At 36.3% G+C, this 11427-nt stretch overlaps 1 protein-coding gene across 1 annotated transcript in view; it reads right to left on the bottom strand.

The window, feature by feature from the left end:
- Positions 1-6509: 6509 nt before the first annotated feature.
- Positions 6510-11427, bottom strand: part of CNTN3 (contactin 3) — a 213598-nt gene continuing 208680 nt past the window's right edge. The window contains exons 18-20 of the mRNA XM_034997209.1: positions 9601-9713; positions 8808-8976; positions 6510-6610 (exon numbers count right to left, since the gene is read on the bottom strand). Coding sequence (XP_034853100.1) covers positions 6510-6610; positions 8808-8976; positions 9601-9713 — 383 coding nt within the window. The remainder of the gene's footprint in view (positions 6611-8807; positions 8977-9600; positions 9714-11427) is intronic.

Genomic DNA, 11427 nt, shown 5'->3' with positions numbered 1-11427 from the left:
TGCCTTTTCACCAGTGTGATGGCTATAAACACAATGTTTTCCACAGGACTTAACAAGTCTGTGAGCAAAAGTATGGGTAGGTGTTATTTTCAAGAAAATCTCTTTGAAGATACGGAATGACTTTTCATTGAAAGGTGAATGTCCGTGAAAATAAGTGAAATGTTTTCGATTGTTACTACCTTGGAAAATATAACCAGCACTTCTTCTCCCTTTTCTCATTTCTTTAGATTCAAATCTTGACCTACATCTCCTGTTCTCTCTGTCTTCAAGATTATTTCATTACTTTGAAATGAATCTCTCGAGCTATGGCATGAGGCAACTAGACTAAAAAAAATAATTCTGTATTTCTCATATAGAAGTGGGGAAACAGAAGTAGAGAATGGCTTTTTTACCTACAGAAAGGGCCTAGTCAGGAAGGGCCTTGCATAGAGGCAAACATGCTTAACTCCTGAAGGGAGAGGAAAGCTTTACTTTATGTAGTAGCAGTAGCCAAAGACATCTCTTTTGGTGCTTTCAAACCCAACGGGACAGTCTCTCACCCATGTGTAGTGAGTGGTCCTGGGAGTTGGAGGTAACTGATCTAGGTAAGAACACAAAAACAGTAATGTTCTCAAAATGGGCTTTCGGTGGATACTCTTCACATGATTTCCTTTTATCTAATATATTCCTTTCTGCCAAGGCTCTCTAAAAACTCCTCAGCCATTCCAGACTAACTTCCAGAACCTTCTCTGCATGCTAGACCAGCCCTACCAGATCAAGTGACTCTGGTTTAAACTTAATTACTATGATACATGAGGAACATATATGAAGTCACAAATAGGCCTCTTAAAGGCAATAACAATAAAGCTTTTAGTCTGAGATATAACCATCTTTCTGAATAACATCCTCTGTATATTATCACTGGTGTTGACTTGTGGCAACATTCTGAGCTATTTGCCATTTGGGTCTGCTTTGAGAGAATACGGGTTGTAGACAGCAGAGACTAGGCTCCTTACATGTGCCCAGCATTGTGCTACAAACTCTATAAACATTATCTTAGTTCTCGCAATTACTTGAGCATATATTCAAAAATATCTTTCTCATCCTCAAATTACTCTCTATCACCTCCTTGCTTTATTACTTACATATAAGCTCCCTGAGAAGAGGAATCTTAGATCTCTTATCTCAAGACCAGTCTCTGAAACTATGGATGAATTCATGAACCAACCTTTGAAGAAGATTGTATTATTATGTGCATTTGACAAGTAATCATTGAAGGATTCAGCATTTAAAACCCAGTAATAACCATAATATGATTAACCTATTAGAGTCTGTTAGTGAGGACCCATGAACCAAACTGTGATAAAGGCATTCTGTGATTACATCATGCCAGGACACTCCTCCAAGGCAGGTCCTTCCATTGGTGCTATTTTAGAGAAACACTGTCTTAGAAGGGATTAATTTCTTCTCCAAGGTCACACAGTTATTTAAAACATGGCTAGGATTCCAACTCAGATCTGAGAACAAATGCTCTTAATGATGAGGTTATACTGCTTTCTTTCCAGTTTGGTCAACTTGCCCAATACAGATGATCTACTGCTTATAATTACTTCAAATAAGATTTTGTAATACCTCTTCTTCCCCTAATTATTGTATCTATTATCTCCAGAGGCAGCACAGGAAGAAAAATCAAGCTAACAAAACAGGAGAGGGTCAGAGGAGATGGTGAGAAATTCACTGACTTAATTCAACAAATATGTACAGAACAGATAAAGATGAGCCATATCCAATGAGAGCACTCACTCTGCCAGAGTTTATGATCCCAATGGGCATTCTGATGTGTGATCTTGACATTTAGCATTGGAAGGGCAGCCATTCTCATCTGGACGTTTTGGAAAAACCACTACAACAATCACATTGAGTGGACATTTTGCTTCCTCATTAGCCAGTCTAGCTATACATTTCAGATGAGCTTTGGGTTTTGTGTTTGTTGCATTCTACTGTCTGATGCCAAAATAAATCTAATTTGCCATTCTTATCTTTGTCCCCCCACCCACCGAATTTTCCCAGGAAACATCCAATTATACAATTTCTAATTCTTTCTCTTCCACACAGTACTAATGATCAAGGTAGACTCATCAAGCTCCAAGCTAATTTCAATGGGCGAAAGAAGAGTAAAGAATAGGAATAATGACCAGCAAATAATAGAAGCACCCTTTCCTACATATTTAATTCTGTATCAGTGCATTTATTCCGTGTGCAAGTTCAAGAGGTAATTATCACCTATACATAAAGCAAGACATGCTAAATTAGGGCACAGCATTCAAATAAAAACAAAAGCAGAAAAACCTAACGATTTAAATAAGTCATATTCCAATCTGTTTATATCATTCCTTTCAAAAGAATGGTACAATTTACTAATTGCTAATTTTGTAATTGCTACTGTGGGTTGATTTTACCTCCAATATTTACTGAAGTGTATCCAACTATAATGAGTATCAGTACATTTTTCCCTTTTAAAAAGGGTACAATGCTTCAGAAAACAATAAACCCAATTAAGATTAATTTCAATTCAAAAAAAGATGGCATTATATGAATATGAAATGGCAGCGGGGATTTTAATCGGAAAAAAAAGAACTAGTAACATCCTAATCATTTCTTTATTTTATTGAATCATACTGTTACATTTTCATTGAAAATGGTAAAATTATTGAAAATCAACCCAAACCACCTTTAAAGAAATTAAAATGTATGGTGAAAATTAAACATAAATCCTAGAAAATATTTTTCAAATAGGCAAATATTTTTATAATTTTTACTTAAAGAATTCTGAAGCTGGGACAGTCTTATCTTAGAAAGCCTTCCATGTAAGAATTAGAGAATATCAAAATTTACAATTGCCAAAGGAAAGCTTCCCACCTTTTCCATTCCCCAGTTTGAATTATGATCAATAATAGAGGCAGAACAAATTACACTGCAAGTTGGTACTACAAATTCTTACTCAAAATCTCTAAATCTGATGGATCTGATTTTGATCTTTTTTTTTTAAAAAAAGATTTTATTCATTTATTTGACAGAGAGAGACGTAGCGAGAGAGGGAACACAAGCAGGGGGGAGAAGCAGGCTTCTGGCTGAGCAGGGAGCCCGATGTGGGGCTCGATCCCAGAACTCTGGGATCGTGACCTGAGCCGAAGGCAGACACTTAACAACTGAGCCACTCAGGTGCCCCGATGGATCTGATTTTGAAAGGGATCTAAACATGCCGTAGAGCTTAAGGTTTGCAGTTTGCCTGGGTTAGAATCCTATTTTACTTGCTCTTGTACTTAATCTCGTGGAGTCTTGGTCTCCTTATCTGTAAAATGGGCTTGATATTAGTACCTAACTGTGATGATTAATTTAGCAATAGTAAAGTGGCTCAGAGTCTGGCACAAAGACAGTGAAGATGCTATCTGACATTATTAATGTGATATTCTTATAAAAAAATCTGATACAGAATCACTTTACCCTCTCCTAGGAATTACTGGTATCATATACCTTTCTTCTCAGTAGAATGAGATCAAGGGAGAGCTCTAAACATATTAAAAGAAAGCCACCTTCAAATGTTTACTTTTTCTTCCAGTGTCACCTATTTACCTCCTGATGAGAAGACTAACGATAGGAGCATGGCCCTAAGCACTGACACACATGGTTTCATTTGCTAACTCCCAGCTTTTAAGTGGGCACACCAATAACCTCAATTCACAAAAGATGAAATTCAGCACCGAGGGTGCAGTGGTCCCTGAAGATCTCACATCTCTTTAAGAGTAATAGTACCATGTCCCCATTCTGCAGATAGGGAAACTGAGGCATAGGGAAGTTACTGAATGTAAGCAAGGTCACACGGCCTTTTAGCGAGGGTGTAATTCAGACCGAGATGACATGGGCATGGGTTTTAATGACATAATCTGTTTCTGCATATTCCCTCAGTCTTTCCCTTCATTAAGGTACACTAATACACCTAGTAGAACTGTAGTAAATTCAAAATCACTCCTCCCTACACACAGGTACACACACACTCACCCCGGGCACAAGCCCTACACATACTTTCCCAACTTGATTGTCCTGCCTCTAAATATAAGAAAACAGTTGAATTATTACTTTACTGTGAATTTTCCTTACATCAACAATAATATTTAGAACTCTTTACTAATTACAAATTAATCTTTTCTAGTATATTTTTTTAAATATTTAGAATACACTACACTACAAGGGTGGTTTAGGAAGCCTCAAACACTGATACCAGTGAGAAACTCTAGGGGACTTGGTAAGTTGATATTAATCTTAAGAAAATACTTGTCAAAAATGTGGGTAGACACCATCAACCAAGTCAAGTCATTAGAAACTAGATACCATAATTAGGTAAAGTGAATTTTCTACTTCCCCTCCCTCTCTCCCCATACCTGAAATATTTTTAATATAAAGGACACTGTTTTAAACTGCTGTTTTTACTAAGTCAGTAGGGTATAAAAATAACTTTAAAAAACCCCTTAAAAGATGGAAAGATTAAAATTTGGCTGAAAAATATAAGAAATGATAGCATCAGCATAACTATTATGGGGCCGTCCCATTTCCCCTCTTAAAATATTCTTTTTGACCATACCACAATGAATCATGCATGGATATTTGATTGTTATAAATTTTATTCGAATAATAGAAAATAATACATACAGATAACCATAGGATACACACACAGAATTTAAAGATAAATTTTATACTTTTCAATATGAAACAAAGTACATATCTCATGGAGATATATTGCTACAAATGCCAGGAAACAATAGAGTAATCATCTTGAAAATGGAAAGTATAGGAACATATTATCAGAATTACTAAATAATAAAAAGGTACAATTCCATTACATGTAGCATAAAATACAGGTATTGGAGAAAGTGTTTCCCCACTTTTTGACTGGAAATAACAATGGTCATATGAAATCTACTAGTCATCCAGATTTTTTCTAGATATATACAGTATATACAGACCTTGCAGAGAAAATTATAAATATTTTTCTCCTTTGTGTATAATGACTTTATCTCAAATGTAATCTTTCAATATAAAGTAATATTTCATGATGGTATCAGAATTTTGCTAATTTCTATACTTTTTTGATATCTGAACTGTTGGTTTCAAATTCTGATATCTTTGTAAAGAAGAACAAGTTCTTGCAAAATGTGAAATTGGTAGGAAAGAGGTAAAAAATTGATTTCACAATGTCTAACACTCAATCTGTCGATTTTCATATATACTTTACATATTGCTATGAAGTCATGTCTTCAACAATCTTTTGAAAACCACATATTGAAAGACTGAGTCATACATATCAAAGTCAGCAGCATTGCCATGGGTCTATTACAAATTTAACTCAGGAACTAAAAAGCCTGCCAGACTCACTCTGATAGACGGTTGGATTTCATTAAAAAACCATCTCCACCATCCAAAAAAGAGAGGGTCCCTTAATGGAATCAGAAATTGGAAATGAAGAATTGTGTGAATTTTGTTTAATATTTGAGTTGAGAGTCAGATCATTCCTTATTTTCTCCACCGTGTTTTAATAAAACCTGAAAGCTTGTTCGCAGGTGTGAAGGAAACAATTACTTTTAAATTTTTTTTAATATTTGAGAAAGAATAAAATGGGATCATTTCAATTTCATAATATCATTGAAAAAAAGAAAGCATTACCCATAATAGAATGCAAGCTTTAAAAAAGTGGCTGGTCCATATGACTTTTATATGGTTAAATAAATTCTTATTAATATTTTGCAAAGATTCAGCATGTTAAGGGTAACAAAACACTTTCACATTCCCTTCTTTATCTCTTAACAAACGATGCACGGGGCAGGGGCAGGTATGCTGGGTATTATCTCCACAGTCTATAGATGAAAAATTGAGAACTGGAGAGAGCAGGGTGATTTGTAAAGAATCTTGCAACTTTGTCATGCCTAAACAAAACAGGACTGGGTTCCCACCTCTGGTGTAGCATTTTCCAACATTCTTTTGAATCACATGCACCCTCTTCCAAACAGGGTAATTTAAAAAATGTATTTTCACCCTTGAGTATTTCAAATGAGCATATCAAAATAATACCGATTAAGTCTTCTGAGCAATGCTGTTACCATGGGAAAATGACGTTTGGATTAAATGAGTTCCTCTACATTAAAAAAACAAACATGTGTGCACATGTGTGTGTGTGTGTGTACACATGAGAGCATGTGAGTCTATCCATAGGCAGTGCTTAAAATCATAGCTTACGAAGATCTTTATCAAAAGTCTAATGTAGGTAATATGTAAATTCCTTTGGTTTATCAAGTAAATATTAAGGCATTTCAGATTCCCCTAAAAGGATTTACTGTTTTTTTATTATATTCATATTTTACCTATAGAAAGTTAAAAATACAGAGTTGAAAAAAAAACATGCATAACCACCGCATTTCATGAAAGCACTTTTTTTGTAACCAATTAACTTTCTAGTAAATAATAAAAAAAAGTTAATATCACCACAAGGCATTTACAACAAAGAACAATACTACAGGTATATAACTTGACACAGCGTGGACATTTGAGATGGCTGAAGTAGAACCTCTTGCATCCATATCTGTCAAAGATGATAAATAACTCATTAATAAAGATTTTTACCAATATAAATTATCAGGGCAAAAACAATGCCTCTCCTATCAAAATCAAATCATACCATGAACCTAACCTAAAATCACAAGTTATTATTAGCTCTCATTTTTTTTTTAAAGATTTTATTTATTTATTTGAGAGAGAGAATGAGATAGAGAGCATGAGAGGGAGGAGGGTCAGAGGGAGAAGAAGACTCCCTGCTGAGCAGGGAGCCCGATGCGGGACTCGATCCAGGGACTCCAGGATCATGACCTGAGCCAAAGGCAGTCGCTTAACCAACTGAGCCACCCAGGCGCCCTATTAGCTCTCATTTTATTTATCAATGTAGCATATATTACTTGCCAAGAATATCTCTAAAAACGCTGATGTACTTAAGTTTTTTAAAAAATGAATCTAGGCTTTGTTCATCTAATATTATTTAACTTTAATTGAAATTGCAAAAACAACTTAATCATTTTGAAAACATACTCTATTACAGACAATTTTGAGATAATTCAATGGTTTAATTAAAGAAAGCTTCATTGGATAAGAGTTTGGAAAAATGTGTGTTTGTTTCTACTTTATGCATTTCTAGATAAATTATTAGGCATAATATAAAACATCATCTTTTTTTTTTTTTAAGGCAATCAATAAAAGCTCCATTTTCCTAGAGATGGCCTTGTCTGCTCTAGTCCTTGCAAGCTCAGCAGACGGCACATGTCAGATGAAAAGGCTACTCTTGACTCAGCAGCCCTAAAATGCAAAAATCATGTCTGTTCCTGCAAAAGCATAGAATCTACTACTCCGGCCATATTAGAATGTGAACTCTACATCTTGCACTATTCTAGGAGTAAGAGAGCCTATCTTAATTACTTTAAAACCTATGTAATAATAATCATAACAAGCTTAAATTTCTAGTTTTGCTCTGTTGAAGTGCATACAGTTTTTAAAAGATCTATAGTCTGAAATGGTTTTTATAGATTTTTATGCTGTGGAACTCAGTTCTAAGATAAACCCTTCCCATTTTCTTGGTATAGTTTAGTTATTTGTTTGTTTTAGTTTAAGTATGGCAGTCTTTATGATTTCACGTAAAGATAAAATTCTTCCAAGTTTCCATATCCCTCTTTCTTGTTACTTCCTAATGATGTCGGTCATTTTGTTTTCTAAGATTAAAGAGAGAGCTTTTAATTTTATGCCCAAGATTACAGACTAGGTCAAACCCCGTGAAAGGAAACAGGGAACAAGGTTATTTATGTCACTGAGAACTACAGAATAGAAGACAAGACGGCTTCTACTCTACTTAAACTGAGGTCCCCAAACTCCAGATTTGAGATTTGAAAGAATAAATGAAATTTCTTCTACCACTGTCACTGATAAAATATGAATGCGAGTCTGTTTCCCTTAATTCTAAAAGTGTAATTTCTATTGTAAAATAGGTTTAATTTGGATTTTGAAAGGAAAAGTTAGCGTGAACCTCCTTCGAAATCGGAATCGAAGAATTTTTTTTTAGAAGTGTTTTGGTTTGGCCAAGCGGTTTATGACCTTAACAATGTTACATTTCCCGCTTTTTAAAGAACTGATAAGATTCATGTATAATTTCTAGGAGGCAAACAAAGATCTTAAAACTAGTCTGTGGGTTTAACACTGCCCTTGAGAAATGCTTAAGAAATTCTGTTCTTGGGGCGCCCGGGTGGCTCAGTCGGTTAAGCCTCTGCCTTCGGCTCAGGTCATGATCCCAGGGTCCTGGGATCGAGTCCCACATCGGGCTCCTTGCTCAGCAAGGAGCCTGCTTCTCCCTCTGCCTGCCTCTGTCTCTCTCTCTCTCTGATAAATAAATAAAATCTTAAAAAAAATATTAAAAAAAAAAAAGAAATTCTGTTCTTTAGAGGCAATCCAAAGGCAAATTTGGGCATAGCTCATAAGGAGGAAAAAAATTCAGATTAATAAAGTTCTGCTAAATATTTTTTGATGTCTTTTCTATTTGTTATTATTATCTTTCTTCATATTTTGTATCACTCATGAGAAATTTCTGTTACCGTCATCTCTCATATTCCAAAACCTTCCTACCATTCGGATGGAGGACATCATGGAGGAGAAATGGACAGAAGGACATTGACTGACTCACTCTCGGGGGTTCATAATGCTGATGTTATCAATAAAGTGAATGTTGACTTTGACCAACTTACTGGTTATCCTTGGAATCCTGATCTGTTCGCTACTGGCTCCATCCCCTCCATCCGTGGTGGCCTTAACTTCAATAATGTAGTCCTCTTTAATGGGCAACAAAAGTTCTGCTGATGTCTTATTTGTGTTCAGCACCTGTACGTTATTTTGACTGCTAGTCCTATAAAACACCTAAAATGCATGAACAGATACACTTATTTCTTACATTGCCTACTCTTACTTTGTTTCATAGAACTGATTACTCTGAAGTTACCTCACTTACATATTGTTTGTCTTGTTATATTCACTAGAATATAAGTTTAATTCATAGCTCTTTTCATAGGTCTTAGGCTGGGGGTCAGCACACACTAGAATCATCAAGTCCTCAAAATCAAGGAGGGGAAGAGGAGTGAACTTCTATGGAAGAGTTCAGCTGGCTTGGGCATTTGGAAGGTTGGAGAGAGGGGGCAAGACCCTACTGTACTGATCTCAAAAGCCAGACCAACAGACTAGAGCTAACGATTTCCATTGTTTTTTAAGTAGTACTGGGGGGGAGGGGCATCAGAATTAACAAAGTAATTAACATCATGAACAATTTACAAACATTTTGTCCCAAATCCCTGCAAGACCAGAATTATTTCCCTTAAATTTACCTTTAAGAAATCAGACATTTGGGGGAAAATACCCTTTTTATTAAAAGTTTGATATCTATGTTAAAATCAGATTGCGGCAACCGTATTCTCAGAGTTAGAAAAATCATTCAAACTGAGCTTCCCTTGCCAGGAAAAGGAAAAGAAAGCATTGCAAATATCTTACTTTGTATCCCGTTACTTCTGATTCGTTCTCCATTGCTTTAACTTGTTCCCAATTAAGTAACACTTTAGTGTCTGTAGCATTCCAAACAACATTTCCTGGTGGCTGACTGGGAGCTTGAAATGCAAAATGAGAAAATGAACCAGATTTGAACATGAATGATATTTTACATAGAACAGATAAAGGACGGGTATAGAAGGCTTATAAAAATACAGCAAAATCTCTTTGGTAATATGCAGCATATAGGCGGAATCAGAAAAAAAAAAAATAAGGGTAGCTAAATTTCCTTTTCAAAAGGTTCTTCAGTGAAATTGTGAGAATTCATTTAATCATATTCATCACATCTTTGAGGACATTTCTCACTCGTGGCTGTGGGTCCTTTTCTGGGAACACGTTGATAGTGGAGATAAGGAAATTCCTTTATCCACCACTAGAGGGACGCTTGTTGATGCACCAAGAAAGGCAGGCGGTGTGACCCACTTTCACACATCCACACAGAGGCCGAGGGAAATTGCCAGCAGAGCAGATTAAAGACGCGCAAAATGTAGTGTGGATGATTTTTAAGCCAGCATTGTGTGATGAGATAGGCAAACGGGAGGCAATCAAAGATAAGGGCTACTTCTATTTATTCTCATGAAGTAACAGCTATTCACATGAAAAACTGCAGCAGAGAGTCTATATTTCACTCTTCGTTTTCCAAGTTTTAAAATCAGTTCTTGAGAAAAATAAGGCGAGACCCTAAAACATTAATGAGAATTCCATTCGATAATGAATGAAATTCTCTGAGGTTTAAAGACTTGGATTCATAGCCTAGTTCCCTCTCACGAACACCAGGCAGCATACTCATGCTGGGGAAAGGGGGTTCAGTGGCAGCACAATCAGGACATTAAAATTCAGTCTCCTGCCAAGCACAAAACAAACCCATTATCATCCATTTGGCCACAGCATCACAATTGCCCAAAGCAGTGCTGAAATATGCTGTACTTGTGGATTTAGCCACAGACTGTGATCTGGTTAACTGAATTTGTAATGGGAAAATGATATAAAATACTGGCTAGGCAGGGAAACTTCTAAACATCATTGACTCATGCCACGAGGGAAAGACGGCTGAACTTACAGATGGGAAGAGCTCTCAGATACTTTTATGTGACTAATGACACCAAACAAGACTGTCTTTGCTGCGGATTCTTTCGCTTCGTGTCTACTCTTTCACACTATTCCATGCTGCCTTTGACATGGTGTGATCTGGCATTAGCAACGACTTAGAGAGTTCAAGCTGTACTGCTTTGATAACAAAAATGTATATAACGGCAGTAGCCTTAGGGTTGAAAGACTGATGACCATGTTCTGGTGACTCAGGCCAAATGATATGAATGCACCAGCCTTAGAACATTTTCCCGAAGTCTGTGATTTCCTGCGTCCTGACAGTGAGTGTAACGGGCCAGGTTCCGCTGGAAGCGGCTCCGGGAGCAAAGGCAGTAAGGTCTGTTTTACTGAAAGGTGCATGCTTGGGAGGTTGGATTTTATTAATATCCAACTTGAGTAATGTTGGCTGAATCATCTCTTCCAACACTAGTCTTGTAGAAGAGATGACTGCAAGTATGACACCGAGGCTTATCTTGTATCAGCCCAAAAATAGATGAGGTGAATGAATGCAGCCTCGATTGAATACTTTTTGAATAAACAGATAAAACAGGAAAAGGGAAAGGAAGAAAACATTAAGGTTTGTTCCGGGTCTGATTACTTATTCTTTTTTTTTTTAATAAAGATTTTATTTATTTGTTTGACAGAGAGAGACACAGCAAGAGAGGGAACACAAACAGGGGGAGT

Source organism: Mirounga leonina, unplaced genomic scaffold (genome assembly GCF_011800145.1).
Source record: "Mirounga leonina isolate KUSES-001 unplaced genomic scaffold, KU_Mleo_1.0 Mir_94, whole genome shotgun sequence".
NCBI lineage: Eukaryota > Metazoa > Chordata > Mammalia > Carnivora > Phocidae > Mirounga > Mirounga leonina.
The sequence above is the reverse complement of the archived record's forward strand: the minus strand, read 5'-3'. Positions and strand labels throughout refer to the sequence as shown.